This window comes from Poecile atricapillus, chromosome 1, assembly GCF_030490865.1.
Source record: "Poecile atricapillus isolate bPoeAtr1 chromosome 1, bPoeAtr1.hap1, whole genome shotgun sequence".
NCBI classification, from domain to species: Eukaryota; Metazoa; Chordata; class Aves; order Passeriformes; family Paridae; genus Poecile; species Poecile atricapillus.
The window spans coordinates 98,361,743-98,380,475 of NC_081249.1; the positions used below are offsets into that span (position 1 = coordinate 98,361,743).

At 43.2% G+C, this 18,733-nt stretch overlaps 2 protein-coding genes across 2 annotated transcripts in view; both read right to left on the bottom strand.

Moving 5' to 3' along the window:
- MYH15 (myosin heavy chain 15) overlaps nucleotides 1-10,250 on the bottom strand; it is a 45,555-nt gene extending 35,305 nt beyond the window's left edge. Inside the window, exons 1-8 of the mRNA XM_058836214.1 lie at nucleotides 10,232-10,250; nucleotides 7,241-7,389; nucleotides 6,093-6,196; nucleotides 5,427-5,570; nucleotides 3,802-3,958; nucleotides 2,355-2,382; nucleotides 1,367-1,460; nucleotides 63-83 (exon numbers count right to left, since the gene is read on the bottom strand). Of these exons, the coding sequence (XP_058692197.1) occupies nucleotides 63-83; nucleotides 1,367-1,460; nucleotides 2,355-2,382; nucleotides 3,802-3,958; nucleotides 5,427-5,570; nucleotides 6,093-6,196; nucleotides 7,241-7,334 (642 nt within the window). The 5' untranslated portion in view covers nucleotides 7,335-7,389; nucleotides 10,232-10,250. The remainder of the gene's footprint in view (nucleotides 1-62; nucleotides 84-1,366; nucleotides 1,461-2,354; nucleotides 2,383-3,801; nucleotides 3,959-5,426; nucleotides 5,571-6,092; nucleotides 6,197-7,240; nucleotides 7,390-10,231) is intronic.
- Nucleotides 10,251-14,136: 3,886 nt separating this feature from the next.
- CIP2A (cellular inhibitor of PP2A) overlaps nucleotides 14,137-18,733 on the bottom strand; it is a 40,626-nt gene continuing 36,029 nt past the window's right edge. Inside the window, exons 22-25 of the mRNA XM_058836361.1 lie at nucleotides 17,554-17,742; nucleotides 16,857-16,936; nucleotides 16,114-16,277; nucleotides 14,137-14,272 (exon numbers count right to left, since the gene is read on the bottom strand). The gene's annotated coding sequence lies outside the window, so the exon portion shown is untranslated. The remainder of the gene's footprint in view (nucleotides 14,273-16,113; nucleotides 16,278-16,856; nucleotides 16,937-17,553; nucleotides 17,743-18,733) is intronic.

Here is an 18,733-nt window from a genome sequence, read left to right on the forward strand (position 1 = left end):
TCCAACAGAGCCCAACACCAATTCTGCGAGGCAAAAATAAAACAGCAAAGCTGATGACTTACCCCACTTTTGGTAGCTGGTTGCTGACAAAATAGGAACACAATGGAGAGAAAAAAGAGAGAGGATGTGAATACTAACACAGAGAACAATAGAAAATATAACAATTATCAAGGTTAGCTGTCTTGTGGGCACCAACACACCAGCAGTGCTTCTTGAAGCCTTCAAAAAGCATGTGTGGCTGTTAATTTGCATTCACCATACATCACAATAGTGCAAAAAGAGATATCGCAGCTGGAAGATGTTTCATGTAGTTTATCAGGCCAGGCTGCATTTCCTTTTAATTATTATCACCATTTTTTTCCCCAAAAATTATCCAAAAGTTGAAATGCTGCATCATCTTATTGTCTAGAACTTGTCTGTTTGCATTTATGCTCTTTTATTCTTGCCACCTAGCAGCAGTCTCTTTTCACTTAGTTGGTGTTTTGGTCCATCATAGGACATCTCCAGAGAAAAACCAGGTAGATTTTTGCAGCAGAAGTTCAAGCAACAAGCTTGGGGTAGGAGCATCACTGTTGCATGAGCACAGCAGGTTTTGGACACCACGATGAGCACCAGCCTCATTCCATGCAGGAAGCTGGCTCTGGGCAGCTCAACCATTCATTAAGAAAGCCTTGCAGGCCTCAGGAGAACGTATATGAGAGTTTGATGACGTGAATTCTGCACACAGACTTGAAGCATGGCTGAAATTTTGGTCTTATAAATGCAGTTCATCGGAATCAGTTAAGTCACCACAAAAGAGCACTGAACCCTTCAAGTGCAATGAAGCTCATAACAAATAAGCTCATAGCAACACAAGATAAAAATCATCATGAACACAGTATTCACTGTAACCTTAGACAGCACTTATAAGTACTTATCCAAACAGAAATACAGAAAAGCTGATTGAAAAAATATCTTTTGTCAAAACAATCCATTTTTTGTGGACAAAAAAGCTTTCAGTGAAACAGACATTTTGATGATAAGTTATAATCCTAGTCTTTTGAAGACTATTTTCCATTTGAAAAAAATAAAATTTCTCATTCTTTACAGTCTCCCCAACTTTTGACCAGTTTTAACACAATCAGAAGGATATTTAGCACACACACAAAACTGAAACTCCTGGGGAAAAAAGAAAGAAAGGTGGCAGCAACAAGCATCTGTCCAGAACCAGAGGTGGTGTTTCTGCTCCATCTGGAGCGTGGTAGGTTCATGTGTGCCTTTCTCCCTTCAGAACAGCATGCTCTCAGTAGTGCAGACTCGTGAGGTTACTTGTGCACAAGAGAGGAACCTCAGGAGTCTGAAATGAGTCAACCACCAGCAGACTTACATTTTTTTTACCAGTTTCACCCAGGGCTGCCACTGTGGCAAAGTACTGGATGACTCGTTTTGTGTTGACAGTCTTGCCAGCGCCGGATTCTCCGCTAGAAGAATGAGGAAGAAAGCAAAAACATTGCTCCAACACCTGCAACTCATCCTCTTAAACCCTGTCCAGCCAACACCTTCCCTCAAGGCTGTTCTCAGACTCACTGACTCTGGTATCTGCAGCCTGTTGCTCAGCCATTTCTGTGGAAATACATCAAGCTGACTGAGCCAAGAGGTGCAGTCCTATGACAGCAGTAATTGCTCTCCATGCAGCTGAGAAGTCCTGTACAAACCCACACTACACTGATCTTCTTTTGGGGGAATGAAGTTTAATTACAAACATCCTGACTTACTCTCTGGGGTATATATATATATATATATATATATATATACAGTTAATGAGTTAGAAAGAGTAGAGAAAAGCTGCAGTAATTTGCCAGCATTACCCAAGAGCACGTGTAACTTTGTAGAGACACCCAAGTCTCCATCCTTTTATGCTTGCCAGTAAATGTCACACCTCCTCTTTTCTACCTTGGTCATCTCCCCTTCCCTTGATTCATCTGCACAACACTCTGAAACATAACTTTCAGCAAGAGTAAGCACTCTTGAAGTAACCACCCCACACTGAACAGAAGGGGTCCTCTGTGTCCAAAGAGGACAGCCACAGACAGGCTCATCCTGCAAGGAGCAGTTTTAATTGCCTGCTGAGTTGTTTTCATGCCTACATGGAATGTTCACCACATGGGGATCACAAATGGGCCAGGCTCCATCAATCCTTTACCTGCTCCTTTCTCATGGAGGTCAAGTTAACCATCAGATGGCCAAATTGACAGTTACTCAGTTCCAGGCAATTTAGCTGAGATTTTGAGTCAACTTGTATTTTATCAGGGTTTTTTTCTTCAAAGTTTTTCACAGCAACCAAGTCTCAAATCAGTCAAAAAAGAAGAACTTACGTGATCAGCATAGACTGATTCTCCCGATCTGTGGAGGGGAAAAAAAGGAAAAAGAGAGAGAAACTTAGGAGGGTGTACAAATCACTTATTATAATTGCAAATGAGTATCAGAATCAGTCATGCGAGGATAGGAGAGAATCACATGAAGCAAAGACAGAAAGATAAAAACTGGTATAATTTACAATGATTTCCAGAAGTACAAGTTCCAGCCCTGCCCTGAATCCTTCTCTTGTGTTTTGCTCAAATTGATATTAAATACCTGTCAGTTGTACACATTCATCTGTGTCTGGGAAACTATAATAAAGAAAGTAATTTCCTGTACTGAAAACATTTCTTCCCTTATTCCTGAGTGTGTCTTTGCTCATGTCATGACCTTTCTGCTCCTTCAGTACTAGACCAACCCAAGTAATTTCGCTCTTTTTTCACAGTCTGTTCTGTAAAATGCATGTGTATTCCTCTTCAGCTGGCCATGCTTCTGGAACTAAGCAGCCTATTGTCCAAGCCTAATTGCCTGATCAGAAACAAGCATTTATTAGAACACTCTGCAACCCTAATATATTATTAATCAAGTTCAACAAATGCTAAATCATGGCTGCTTCCCAAGTCATTGAGCCTAAATTCCTCTTTTCTTCTTGTAATTCCAATCATCATGCCAGCCTACATATTGAGCAGCCTTATCTGATAAAAGAGCATCTCTTTGCAGCCACAAACACGTCCCCTCTGCCCTGTGCTTTTCATCCCCTCCTAGCTAAGGCACTTTTTCATTTTGTTAAAACCAAATCTCAGCACGATGTGCTCTGGTCAAGTCTCTTTTGGATTTATCCTGCTGCCTCGCAGGACCTGGTGGGAGCACATCGCTGCTGCCCTCTGCTGATAAACTCTTTTTTTTCCCAGTAACAGGAGGGTCAGGGCGAGGAAATTTCCCAGGGAAATCTGGAGGTCTCTGCCACAGGGTGGGTGCCTGGATCAGCAGCCGCTGTGACCCTGCACAGGTGAGGTTCACGGCAGCAGTTTGCTCCCAGCCCCGCACGGGGCTCGCCTTCACCAGCCTTGGAACATGCACGCGTCTTATCAGCATCACGATGATGTGGGGCCTAAACTGACTGGAGATCCATTCTTGAGTTTGGGAAAGCACTTACAGCCTTTGGGAGCAGGCCCCATTTCTGCTGTGAACTGATGGTTGGCTCAGAGCAGACAGGTAAATTTGTGCCCCAGACAGATGGTCACCAGACGTGGCACAGGAACAGGCAGGGCAGTTCAGAAACAAAACCAGTACACGGGTACACACGCACGCAGCTATAAAATCATCACAGACTGCCAAGCCCCTGTTGCTTGTGGACTATTTTGATGTTTGTTACATGCTGCAAAAGGTCTCACACTTCCCTCCAGCACAGCCACATCTCCTGGTCAGGGGAAGGCTGCTGGGAAGGCAGGAGGTGGCACTTACTCCTCAGCATGTCGTGGTACGCGTTGTCAGCGATGGAGAAGATGTGGGGAGGAGCCTCCGAGCGCCGCTTGCCTTTGTACGCTGCAACAACCTCCGATTTGTAGACTGGCAACCACTTGTAGGGGTTTATGGTCACACAGAATAAACCAGAATATGTCTAGAGAGTAACACAAAGCCAGAATGAAAAAACTCACTCAAGTGGTAAGGCAAAAAAGTCTCGGTTAACCAAGCAGGATGTGGCATCACCAGCTGCTGATTTAGGTTTAAATTCTGACTTGAATTTCAGACTTTCTCAATTTTAGAAGCTACTGGTTTGCTAAGTGACTTCCTAATTGCAATTCATAATGAAACTACAGGTATTGAACAAGTTTCAAAAGCGGAAAAGTGGTTTGGAAGGTGTCAACCAGAAATGGAAACATCCCCTCCAGTAAAACATAGGAGCAGCAAATAGACTTGTGTCTGATTTTGTGCCTTGCTGCTCCATGGGTGTTGTTTTCTCTTGAAAACAGACATTGCAATAGAAAGTTACAGCTTCCCTGTTTGAACTGCATTTTCAGGAGGAGAAACAACCTCCCATTATTAATTTTATGCAGGAACCTCAAGAAAATTTCTGGTGGGTGTTCAAAGAGAAAACCACTTCATAGTGTTGTACCCCAAAGCTGTGGAACCTTTTTCAGCTTTTGGAGACGCCAGTTTGGTAAAAATCTCTTTATAGTTGCTCTCTGGATGATATACATCAGTTCTCTGGGGCCTGGTCACTCTGAGGAAGAATGAGTTTTGAGTTGTAACCCCAGGCAATCAGTGGCAGCTGGTAACTTTACAAGTACTTAGCCTAGCTTGGGGCAATATCTTCAAAGAAACCCAGTTATCATATGGGCACAATCGCTATATGCACATGGATTAATGAGCTCAGTTAAGTTCTAAAAGTTTCAGGTGAAATCCAGGTCCCTTCCCCTAAAAATAGCACTAGGACATGCTCCTGAATGGCCTTGGCATGAATCCTCAGTCCTGTTTTCTAGAAACTAAAGAATACACCCCTATCAGCAAACGGATTAAGGCAAGATGCCAGTTTAATTTTCTACCTATACTTATCTGCAAACAAAGCTATGCTTTAGGCCCTACATGTCCATGCAGGGGTTATTAGAGAAACACAGAAAATGTTTGATGATCAGAATTTAAATGGGTAATGTTGGATTTGCTCTTCTGATGAATACCAAAAAACTGAGCAAGGATTGGCTAGAAAATCAATGGATTCCTTTGACTGATTTAAAACACAATTGAATGCAGCTAACTGAAAGCAAAAAAATTCCCATGGCTGGCACTGACATGGATTAATATTAGAAGATGGAAAATAAACTGGTTCTCCCTAACATTTTGACTTGAGAAAAATGTTCCCCCCTCCTTTTCCTAGGCAAACAAGCAAAACTAAGGAGTCAGGCACCATTTTACTCCTTCAGTTTTGTGTCTGTATTCAGCCATCTCTAAGCAGCACCTTTCTTGAGGTGAAGAGCAAACCCTCACTTTTGTGATTTATCAGAGTTGTAAAATGAACATGAAGAACACACCACGTTCACACACTAGGTCAGCACTTGAAATGCTGAATCCACCCCTGCAGGGACCCTTACATAGATCATCCAGTTGCTGTAGCGCTTCCTCAGGTTGTACAACACCGACGCCTCGTTCAGGTGGGTCAGCATAGACATGTCCTCAATCATGTCGAATTTGGGAGGGTTCATTGTCTGCACATCATCTTCTTTTATAGTCATGGTCTGCAAAGACAAAAAAATACAGCAACACTGGAAGACACTGGGATTCTCTGTTGCTTCATACACTTTATGGAAGAAAACACATCTTTCCCCCTGCAGAATTCTCCAGGTCAGTCCCTGCCTATGTGCACAATGCTGTGTTTCCACGGGTATCAGAAGAATAGGGGAAGGCTGAGATGATCAAAGTAAGAAGCATGATGCTATGGCTGCAAAAGAAGCCATGAAATTTGGCTGGAGCCTGGGTTTTTAGCTCTGGGGACCAAACCAGGACTGGCTGTCTGCAAACCTCCAGTCACAGCCCGCCCCCGGCTGTGCCGTGGCTGATGCTCACCCACCCATCACTGCATTGCTGCTTTTCCCTTGGTGGTTTTTCGTCTGTTATCCTATCCTGAGCTGGCATCAGTTACTGAGGCTTCCCATTCACAGCCCATTTCATGAAACAGACAACCGAGCTGAGACCAGGACAAGGCTGCAGCTTGCAGCTCTGGCCTTGTTAGTCACAGGTCAGACAAAACCAGACTTTACCCTTCCATCCGTTGTCTGCACAGTCACTTTGCCTTCGCTGCTTTCTGTAATTTCAGCTTCAACATAAGCTTTCTTTTCATCAGGAACCCAACATTTCTTCTTCCCTGTAAAATTAAGAAGACTGAGGGCTCACAGCCTGGCATCAAACAGCAGCACCATGACTAGCTAAGTGAGATTGCTGGATTATTTTTTCTGCAGAACCGACACAAAACCTCTGGGATTGCAGCAGATTGGCAGGGCTGGGAAGCTGTGTGATGAAGCAGAAGGCATAGGGCTCCCAAATGTTGTCTTCCTTTGAAACTACTTCTCGGCTTCCTCTAGATCCTTCTAGCACAAGGTGTCAAAATATTTCACAAATGCTGGCTAAGCCTCAGCCTCCATGGGAAATCCATAATCATTATCACCAGTGTGCAGATGGAGGAACTGAGATCTAAACCCAAACTAAGGCGTTTGCTAAAAAGTCACACAGAGAATTTCAAACTGTTCAAGGAATCCAGCCCACATTATTTAACTGCCAGCTATCAGATTTAACCTTATTCCTTCACATTCTTCTGAGATTTGTGTTGAAAACCAGCAATATTAATAACTCACATTGAGTTATGTATGTGCCTTTTTGGAGATTGGAGCAGCTGCACAAGACTTTAGGTCTTTAGTTACAACAACTGTTGTGAATAGTGAGAGGCCACAGTTATTGATGTATCCACACATACTACTAAACCTCAGGGCTCACAGAAACCCATTTAATGAAAAATAAATTATGGGAAACTAAAAGCTAACATCACATTATTATACAGGCTGCAAAGCAAATAAAACATCTAGAGAGGCCACAGAAACATGTCTGTCGTTTTTCTCTAAAACTGACAGAGGGATGATTCCCCTGTTAGCAGATACACCTTGCTTCTAAATCTAGACAAACTCTTACTTCCCATAGATTATTTTTATTTTTTACTATCTGGGAGTTTTTAATAGCTTTGCAGATTAAAGGAACACAAGCTTGGTTGAACCAGCTACCTCCAGCAGCAGCAGCAGTGACAACGGAGGCTTTGCATCCTGCTTTGCTCTGCATTTCTTTGACTACATTTGTGTGTAACCCTTACACCTCTGAACCAGCCCCTGGCAGCACAAAGGGCTGTGAGTCTGCAACTCACCATCGAAGGCGACGGTCTGAGCCTTCATCAGCTCCTTCTCGCTCTTTCGGAGGTAGGGAGCAGCCTCCCCAAACTCTGACATATCGACCATCATCTTGGCAAGGGTTCAGGGTGGCACAGCTCACAGAGGAAAAAGAAAGGCACACAGTCTGCCAAAGAAAGGGGGAAAAACCAAAACAATTGTCTCTTTTGTGAACAATATCGGGCAATATAAAATGCTCAGCGTAACATGGCAGGTGGCTGATCAAAGGGATGATTAATGTTAAACACAAATGCCTAACACAGATTTGGGATTATACTGCATTTTTAGTTAAACCCTTCCTTGGCTCAGCTTATTAAAAGTCAGACAGGCCTTGAAGGGTTCTAAACCTCAGCGCTGGTCACAGTTATCTCCACAGGAGGGTTTTGTCTCTTTTTTTTGTGGCGCAAATGGTGCTTAAGAGCAGGAGGGACCACTTGAAGCTGTGATTTTAAAAAACACTTAGCAGGGGCCTCTTCTGGCCCCTTTCAAAATCGCCTGGAGCAAAGATATGCTCTCCCACAGGTCACCCTGGGGCTCTTCCACTCAGCCTATTCAAGCACCATCTCAGGCAGGCGTTTTCTGGGAAGCAAGGAGCAAAGCTGCAGGGATGTATGCCCATGCTGTCACTGCACAAAGTCAGCACCGGAGCTGGAAACAGCTCTGCTCCCTGCACTTCTCTGATTCAGGAATTGGCATGCCAATAAAAACAGGATTAACAGTGCTCTGGGAGATCCTGTGCTGCTGCAGCTTCCCAGGTTGCTGCTCACTCTGAATTCACCAGCCTGGGCATCCCCCTGCAGCAGGGCAAGGCTGAGGGCAAGTGTATTCTTGCAATCCTTCCTCACAATTGGTGCAAGGGCTTCATTTGTTTTCATACTGCTTTATCAGTCCAGCTTAATACCTACACTTGTTTTCTCAAATGACAAGGGCACAGTGTTTTGGAGTCTTTTTTCATGAAAGAGAGGGCAGGGGACATGGGTCTCAGTGAGACTAATTTGCTGCGTTTGTACTGCCAAGTAATTAATTTGTTTTGTACTCTCTAAAATGATCAAACAGATATGTTGGTGTTTTTTGTTTTGTTTAGTTTTGGGATTTTTTTACAGACACAGATATAAATACTTACACACACATAAACTACTCAGCTTGTTGTCCAGAGAATGTCTGAAAGAAGTTCCACTGCTACAAGGTGTACACACACAATTTTAGAATTTCAGGTTTGTATTTTTTTTTAAGTCAGGACACCATTTGGCTACTATTTAAAGCTGTATAAGTGACCCTCGGGTTAATCTCTTCCCTTATTGTATTTACTGTGCAATATCCAGGACAGCTGGGTAAATTTTCAAGACTCCTATCAAGAGAGACACTGTAGTCTTTCAAAATTTAATTCCATTTATTTCTAACAAAATCCTGGTAGAGATAAAAACTCCTCGTCAACCAAGGCAGCTTTTTTTTCAACATGTTCCTCCCAGGGAATGCAAAGCCCTAAGACAGCAGAGTTGCCAAAGCGTTACATCCAGCCCTCTCCCACTGCTGCAGTAAAAGCTTGATACCTTCTGTCTTGTTGCTGTAGAGCAAAAATTCTCTTTCTCAGAACTAGCCTTAATTTTTTTCTAGATTTTTAAGTGATATTTTTTTAAACCTTAGTATTTTTAAAGATTTAGCACCTACATAAGCACAAGTATCACCAATTATTTTAACATCATCTGAACTGACCAAAATTCCCAGTTGGAGACACAACTCGATGGCAGAGCCTCTCTCTCTCCCTAAGTGTGTCTCAGCTCTAGTGGAGCAGTGAAATTACAACAGTTCAGACATTTAAACAGAGCAGCATTAGAGCACATAAGTGTCATTTCACACTAAATGTGCAGATGCCAGAGGGGCCACTCCAGAGTTCATCTCTAGGACCCAGGGCAGGTTCTCACAAGTCATGGAATACACTAAAGTGCGCTGAAAAATTCTGCGCAACCTGGCTCCATTTGCAGACCTCCTAGGGACAGCTCCTCAGCTATCACCTCTTGTCTCTTCCCTTTTCCCCTTCATGTTCAGGGTGGACCACTAGTGAGTATGTTACGGTGTAAAGAGTTCTGGCAGCTGGGACAGAATCTCTTTTCCTTCAGCAGCCTTCAGAGTTACAGCAGAGCCTGGAGCCCAGGCAGCACACACCTTGGGGTGCAGAGAACCCCGTAAGGCAAAGCCATCAGCAGATACAAGAAGTGGGAAATTTTGTTTTGTTATGGATGCAAGGTTATTTTTAAAATGCAGAATAGTCAGGAAAGACAAAGCTAAAGCTAAAGGTGTTCCCTTTCAACCTGTTGTAGCTAACAACAAAAAGAGCCAGCCCCTGCATATCAGCTGTGGGAGATCCTTGAAAACGCCTGCTCCCTGTGGAAAGCTGATATTGTTACACAAAGGGAAGTGGCACGCCCAGGACCAACAGTCTGATGGATCCAGACTTGGAAAAAAGGGACCTTGTCTGTCTTTACTGGGGCTGTTGGAAGTGACTGTAGCACTAAGGGCAGGCAGGGATAATGCAACAGCAACTGCAGCCTGGCCTGGAAAGGGAGCCCAGTAATGCTCCAAGGGTTACAACTCAGGCTGCCTCGGACCAACAAGCTGCTTAAAACTGCAAATTGCATAAGCCATCATCTCTTGCAGATGACAGAGAAGGCAAAAAGATGACTCGCAGGCACTAGCTAATCATTTCACTCAGATGCATAATTACAAGGGACTTGACACTTCCCTAAATGGTTATTCCAGCTGGTTAAATGAGTGCACTGATGTTAGAGAAGAAACATGTATTTGTTATCCTACCATTTGAGCAGCATCCTACAGCGACTACCACAGGCTAGATGTTTACTGATACTACTGCTAAAACCTTAAGCCACATGAAAACCTTAATCATATCAAGCCCACGGTACAGTGTTAGAGCACAGCACCCACACTTAAAAGTGAGAGAGGTTGGTACTCACCCTGGAGAGCACACAGAAAGTGTCACGACTCTGCCTGGTCCAGACTTTATATGGCCCTGTCTCAAGGTCACTGCTGATAACTGGTTAAAGGCATCAGCAGTTTTCCCCCATGCCTATATTTGTCCACTGGATCCCAGCTGAGGAGACAATGCCCAAGGAGGGGACACGTGTGGCTGTGCCCTGATGAAGGGGGGCAGGAATGTCAGTGGGGAGTGGCACTCTCCATCCCGGCCACCCCTCACCACACCATTCTTGCTCCATGACTTCATGGAAGAAGCCTTTCCTGTTTCTGTGTTTTCACTGGGGCAAGTATTGCCTTTCCAAGTGCTTCAGAACTTAATTACCATGGGCTTGTGTGTGAGTGTGTGCGAGTGTGTGTGTAAATTAAGACTATTCCAACAAAACTCCTCCGGAACATGAAAAAATCAAAGATTTTTGCACCAGGATTATTAAGGGAATTTGGTTATGTGAGCCAAATTCCCTTCATAAAACAAGGCTAGGATGTGGGTTCTCACATCCCAGCCAAGGGCTTTGAATCCCTTTTTGGGCCCCAGGAGTTTTAGAGCCAAGGCTATAGGCTCAGGTCTGGAACACACAGGTGTTCCCCAGTTTATGAACAAGGCAAGACAGGCAAGAAACCTAAGAATGTATTGATTCTGCCCGGAAAGTGAATTACAGGTAAAGAACAAGGAAAGCATCAATTTTAGTGAGTCCTTTGCTTCAAGAAACTAATTTATGAGTCCCAATTTAGGCAATGTCTGGCCTTTTTATTGTAAACTCATTTTTCCTGTGAAACAAGCACCACGAGTAACTCAGGTCTCATTTCATTGCAACCCATAAATAACAAAACAACTGACACTGCCAGATTGATTTGCTTTTACCAGCACAGGTAGATACATAGGTTTCCTTTGGTTCTAGCAGAAGCTGAATATAAAAGCAGAAAGGAAAATAAATACTGTGGATAACGCTTGTTGGCCACAAGGGAAGACAATATATTTGTGCTCTACACAATTCAGTTCCAAGGAAGCAAGGAAGGAGCTTATCCACAACTTCATTGAATTCCTAGATACCCACAGGAACAAGTGGCTTGGTTTATGACCAGGCAAGAAGGAAAATGTCTGCATAGTGAGTCTGCTATTTTTAAAGCTGTTACGCTGATGACTGGACAGGGACAGGTTGTACAGACAAAGCTGGTTTGTAAGAAACAGGAATTTCTGGAAGTGATAGGCTCAAAGACAGGAGACTGATGTGGCAGCTCTGAGGATTTGAGCACTTTAGTAACTTGGTATTTTTAGCATTTGGGGAATGCAACCAAGAGACAGAGAATCACTAGTGCTGTGCTAGAGACATGCTCACCTCCAGACAGGCTGGAGAAGAGAGTGCTCTGCTTGGGAGCAGAGGTAGGGATAAGAGCTAGGGATGAGGCTTTCCATCCTGGTCTGGATTCATCTGTGAAAGTAACCTGCACTCAGGCTGAACACAAGCATCTTGTGTCATGTTCTAGAGTGTGACTGGCAGTCACTCTCACACCAGAACTGCTGCCTAGCCTGCTGCTTTAGGGGTGCTTGGTGCCCTGCAGCACAGATGGACAGTGTCAGTGTTGGACCTAAATCGCCACCTTTTTGCTTTATATCTGGCAAGAAAGGAAAGAGAGGTGGTGATTTTGGCTGCTGAGGTGAACAGTGAGTGGTTGTGTAAACTCAAGCAGATGCTCCTGATCATGTAATTTGAAACAAGGTAAACCACAAGCATCACCAAGATTTATGGACATTGTTAATCTGCTGTGAAGACTGAGAATATGATTATTTCAAGCCATGAGGATATTAAATGCTGATACTCTCTCCCTCTTGCTCCTCTCTCACATAATCAAGAGCTTCACTTCTAAACACAATATTTCCATTTACCACTTACATTGCTTAGAAGAAGCCATCTTTTTATAAATACACTGTTATCACTTACATCTTTTCTGTTCTGTAAATATTCAGCTTTCATCAGTCCTGCATGAACACTACAATCTTGCTCCCACGCCTCCCTTTTCTTTCTTGGGGTTGCAAACAACTGTTTCCATAGCTAATTCTAAAACAATTTCAGTGCTTGTGTTGCTTAGAAAGGGACACAGCTAACTGGTTCAAACACAACCAATTTATTTTCTTTGCTAGCCTGATATAAATGGATACTGCACATTAATCCTGCCTCGCTGGAGTTTATTTGCTTTCTCTTAATATGAAACAGAAATTGCAGCACATTTTCCCTAGATTAAATTTGTAACAGGGACAACCAAAGACATTTGTCTTTTGCAGGGGCTACTTTTAGAAAGGTTAATGCTGGTCACTGTTTCTAGGGAAACAAGGGTCTTTGATAAGGAGCTCTTGTGACTAAACTATTTTTAATAACATTACATATTGGAAAGGAATGCAATAACATTTATCAGCTCTAGACAGAAGATAGTGTCAATATTGTGGTCTAATATAGAAAAGTTGACATCTTGTAAAAGCTCAGTTATGAACCCTCTCTATTTTCTTAGACAAAAAGATCAACCAGCTGGCTGAGTTTTAACAAAAGCTGGCCTTTAGACTACTCTGAATAAAATGTTTACTGTAATAACCTGACACTCAGGAAAAGCAAGATCAATGAGAGAGGAGGACACCAGCTCAAGATACAGATGCTTGAAGAAAACATCTTTGGAGTCAGGATCCTCTGGGTTGCACTATAAAAAAGCAGATAGACTATCGCTCCACAAGTTGCATCTAAAGAGACTGAGAACCTATTGTTTATCTCAGGTGCTTTTTTTGGTCACTGGTCCCTGCTGCTGTTGCAGTCTCTATTTAAAAAACAAACGTGAGAGAACAAAAATGACTTAATTGGATGAGAAAGTTCATCCACCTGGGAATAATTTCAGGAGAAGAAAGGTGCTAACATTGCATCCTGGAGCAAAACCAGACCCATTCTGTACAAGTTAGGTATTTTGTCTTGTGAAGAATTATGGTTTAATTCCTCAAGCTGTTGATGGCCCAAAGAGAAATTGGAGGGGGAGAGAAACTTAGTTTTAAAAATAGTTGCACTCTGCTACATCTCTTAAGGATTAGAAAATTGGCACTGAACAGTACATTGAAAATGTGTTTATGACAGCTAGAGTCCCATTATTAGACAGGAGATTTTCAGGTCTCTGCCAGCCTTTGTGCTCCCCCTGCTGCAGCGCCTGTGCTCGGCCATGGACACACCTGAAGAGGTATTGGGAGCATCTCTTTACCTTCCCTTCAGCATCATCAAAATTTTAAATACTTTCCTGCAATTAATTCTTTGCTGACAGCTACTGTGTGGTGCGACAGTAGAACGGAAATTTAGATCTCTCTATGGGAAGCATCTGCTTTCATACAAATATGCCTGGTGAAATAATTCCTAACCCACCAAAAATGTTTTAAGTGCCTTTTAATCCGTAATCCTTGATCTATTGCTATCAGCGTGCAAACCCGTGGCACCTATTCCCGTTTTGAACAGCGAGGGGTCAGCAGGGAGTGCAGAGCATTAACCCTGTAGAGCCCAGGAGTGTAGCCCATCTCCCCAGCGCCAATCCCTGAGCCTCTCATCCAGTGGCTCATCATCATCGCAGAGCTCCGGGCTGCAGCGACACGCTCCCCTCCCAGCCCGGGACAATAAACATTTCAGAGCTGTCACTGCTGCCTCTCCCCTGCTGACATTCAATCATTACGGTATCTTAAGAACGTTTAAATGGGTCAGGTTTTTAATGGGAGAGCTTGGCTTCTGGGAGTGAGACTGACAGCCTTTTGAGAGCAGATTAACAGCACTGATAAATCAATCTCAGACTGACTCACAGCCATAAGAAAAATAAGAAGATGAAAAGGGAGTCTAGTTAAATAAACGGTCTCAGTTTTTCGGCTCTGGAGATGTACCGGGGGAGGGAAAGACGGCTTTTGTCGTGCGCCTCGTCACTCTTCTTTCTCCAAGTCTGACCGCATCTCCCACTCCAGCAATGCCCTCTGTGGGGAGTTTTCCATCTCCAATGATCCTGAGCATCCCGCCCTGCCCATCAGGTCAGAGATTAATGGCATGTTTTCAGAAGTGCTGTGCATCCTTTTCCCAGCTATCACGTAGCCTAATTGCCATTAGTGAATTTTGGGTCCCCCACCCTTAAACTACTCTGCATTATCCATAACCACTGGGGGAAGGCAGGGGGTTAAAAGCACTAATAATGCATGTAGGCAGTTCAGGTTAATCTTTTGAGTATTCATTAACATTCATTTGTTTGCTTAGCACGTCATTGGAATTACCGTAGTCCCTCCACCAATTCCATTAAACCCTCTGAAGCTAATAGCAGAAGTATTTTAGTCTTGATCAATGCAAGGAAAAAAGAAATCTTCCAAGCGTCTCTCTAGGGTTTGTATTACGCAATCTGACTTCAAAGACAGGGTACTTCATTAGCCTACTTCAACCTCTGACTATGATGCACTCTGTCGGCTCAAGCAGCCTGAAAACCACATTTCCATTTCAATAGGCAACACTGCCCTAAAATACTCCTAGGTCTTCAGACACAACATATTCTAGCTCCTGGTGCCAAGCTCCTGCAAGACAACTTGCCTTTTTTTTGCCTTTTTTTGTCTTTTTTATATTTTAGCTCCAAGGATTCAGAACCTGCCCTTCAGGTATGGGCAGGGGTGGGTACAGCCCTTGCCGACTGCCTGGCTTTGCTGCTGTGGAAGCTTATTTTTCAGAGGAGCTGAGAGGGAAAGAAGTAAAATATTCATGCCCTTTTAGACACAGGAGGTTTTGTGATTTTTCAATTTTTCGCTGCTGTAACTCTATGAGTCATAACTTGACTTTCAGCCAAGGATTGTTTGCTATCTTTTGTTTACCTTATGCCAACCGCAAACTACACTAAAACATGCAGAGACAGTTTAATTGGTGAAACAATTGTCATGGGGATACTTTATTAACTTTGCAAGTGCTGACGGAATAAACCCAATGTGATTGGGATGATGCTGAATAGCAGGAAAACACTGCAGGAAGGAGGCTGCTCAAGTTTTTCAGCATTTATGTTCTGTAAACAACAACAAAGCATTATTTCGTTCCAAATACAGATACAGAGGCTGGTCACCTCTGCTGAAAATTCAGTCAGCAAAGCTTCTTGAAATACTAAGGCCAATTTTTAAAGAAAATCTATTTCGAGGAGTATTACGTTCTGCCTGAAAAAGCACAAGTCTGTGCTTCTCACATGGCCTAATGATTTGACACTTTTTGTCAGTTGAATTTAAACACCTCCCAAAATGGGCACGACATCCTTCTCTCCAGCAGCAATATTCTGGAGTGACTGGCTGGTGTGTGCATGTAAGTGTATATATAGGAGAGACACACATATGTATTTATACATCTGTGTGTATGTCTAAACATATCTATACATATATATATATAGACTTTTAAATGTGAAAACAAGTTTATTTTCTAACCTCACCCCTCCCAGCTGGGATGCTCCACACTTGCAGCTCAGTACTAGAAAAAATCAGCCTTTTCTTTTGGAGACCTGCAGAACTGACCCTGCCAGTGCTGCTGTACTGTCCTGCTGGGCTCCCCTGATGCTGGAGCTGAAATCCTGCCCCCAGCAAACCCCCCTGAAGTACCTTGGGCTCAGCCTCTCTTCTGCACAGGGCTCTCCTATTTTGTGTGACGAGTCATCATGTCTAACCCCAGGGTAATTTCTGGAGAGGCACAGAGGGGTGAAATGGGAAAGTGGTGAGCTGGTTGGGGAGGGCAGAGCCAGGGGTGATGAGATGACAAGAGTTACAGGAGAGAGGGCTGGTGAGAAAAGGCTGTGCTGCACCACACAGAGGAACCTATGGATCCCAGAGGAGAAAGGCTGCACCACCTACCTAGACCAAAACACATGAAGACACCATCCCTGAGAGCAGCCAGGCATTGCCTTTGAGGAGGACAAACAATTTTATCACAACAGTGAGCAGCAGCTGAGATTTCCGGCGATGCTACAGGCACAGCGCTCTTCAGAGTCACACCAGATCCCCAGCAGCAGCCAATCCTGTTGCAACAGAATTGAGTTGATTTTAAATATTTATTTATTTATTTGTTTATTTATTTATTTTTGTAACTGAAATATACATTTTGTCTTTACAGGAAAAACAAAATAATGGAGACAGAACCAAAAAAATATCAGATCATATACTTGAGGCTTCTTGCACAAAGCCAAGTATCTGCTATGTATGTAGTTTTAGGCACTTTGGTCTCACCTGATGGTCTAGAAAAGAAAAGGGATAGAAAACATTAACATATGCAGCAAAGCTAGATTGCTGTACAAATGCTGAACAGGAATGGAACACTTGCCTCAGTGGGCCCCTCTGAAGTTCACTTTAAATACCAGTCACTCAGCAGCATGAAAACTAAAGAACTCATTTGACAAGACCACCAGCCCAGCTGAGTGACTCATTTTTATCAAAACTCAACAGAAAACCTTGGATTTGGATCCATGCAGCCTGTCCCACAGTAACTTCCCACCAGCAGGTTCATCTATTCAAATCTCTTCACCAACAGGGCATTTGGGAACAGTCTTGGTTGAAAGTCTGTCTACCACTCTGTGGGTGTACACTGTTTTTCATCTCACCTTTCCAGACGCCTTTCTGCTGGTCTAGTGGCTGTGCCTTGCTTTTGCTAGAGACGAGAGTGAGATCTTAACAATAACTCCTGCAAGGCAACAAAATAACATTTTTGTTTATATAGCTTTAGAAAAAATGTATATCATGTTTTAAAAATCAACCTGATGTTTTTCTGAGGATCCGAATGTACAGCAGGAGGCTAACCAAAAATTTTAACACAGAACTTTGAGAAAAATATAGGCTATTTTTGGGTGTGAAAAAAAGGGAAGCTGTATTTTTTTAGTTGGATCATTCTGCCTCTGCCTGTCAAGCAATACGGTCCTGGTAGAATCTCTGGTTCTTCTTATACTGCAGTTGATGAACAGGGATTTTCCAGAGCAGGAAAATCTCCCCTTTTGTCATCACCAAAATGTACACCAGAAACCCAGAGAAGGAACTGCAGATCTAAAGTCCAGGTGATTTCCATTGGATAGCCAGCACTGCCTGGATGCCTGCCTTTACCCATTACTGACACACCTTCATACTTCAAGGTATGCAAGGCATCCATGATCAGAAGGAAAATCAAATTAAATAAACAGTGATGCCAGAATTATTGACACCTTTCTAGGAAAGGGAAACTGAGGCAAAGGTAGGGGCTACATCCATATAATTAATGAGACGTTTAATTCCCACTGCATTCTCTGTGTGGAGTTACAAGCTGATTACCTTCAAAGAAGGACCAGGCAGTGTGTTCGTGCTCATGCTGTTGGACCAGGAGAAATGCCAGGCAATAGGGCTGTAAGAATGTGATGGTGCCCTCGGAGCAAATCCCACCCTTCTCCATGGGGAGACAGGCTTCTCACCACATGGGTCATCTTTGTCACACTCACTTGGATTTAAAAGTAGGAATTTTACCTGTGTAAAAAAGAACAGTGAGTTGTTTCTTACCCGAGCAGTTTCTTGTGAATCAAGAATGAGAGGAGCAGATTTCAGATGCTGCACACATAATGAGCAATGCACTAATTGGCACTGTTGCTCACAGCAGAATAGGTAGATACATTCAAAGGCAATCAAAATGCCCATTATACTTCCAGTTATGTTGAAGGAAGATTTGGCTCAATTTTCACTGGACACACAGGCATGGGTTTTAGCTATTTGCGACAATTGGAAAACTATCCTGAATACACCTGAACTGCTTACAGTTTTCTAGTGCCACACAGGATGTCTGTACCCTGTCAGGTAAAAAGCATGCCCATTAAAGTGAGACACCAACTAGCAGAATTTATTTCAGTGAGAGAACTAATCAGAAAGCAGATGTATAGATCCATTCCCCAGAAATAATAAACCAAATGATATTTTAGACCAAGTCCAACAGTAGGCACCATTCTGTCACATACTCATACAATGCAGACAGGTCTTACTCATTTTTTCATAGCATATGCATGAAGTTCAAAGTTCAAACCCAAATACTTCCTTAACCAGAAAATACAGTCTTTCAGACTACTGATTCAATATGTGTTTTAATGAGAATTCAAAAAAAAATATGAAGCTTATGGAAGGAGGTTCCAAAGGGACAAATGAAACAGAACCTTCCACATTCTCCCTATTCTCCATACCACTGCCTGTTTGTTAGCAGCAACAAAGTGTGACACATCACATGGGGCTCTGCTGAGATGAACTCCACACCCCTGACCCTGAATCACTGATAAAGTCATGACATGGAAAAAAGGGCAGACTGAGTGCCCTCACAACTGCCAGGCTCTGGGGCTCAGCAACACCTGCCATGATCCTGTTATCTCCTTTGCGTGTCTCCTACTACCATTATCAGAACCAGAAGTGAAGAGGTATTAGCCATAGAAAGGTATTTTTGCACTGTGCTCCCTCACTGGATGGGGCTCCTGTCTGT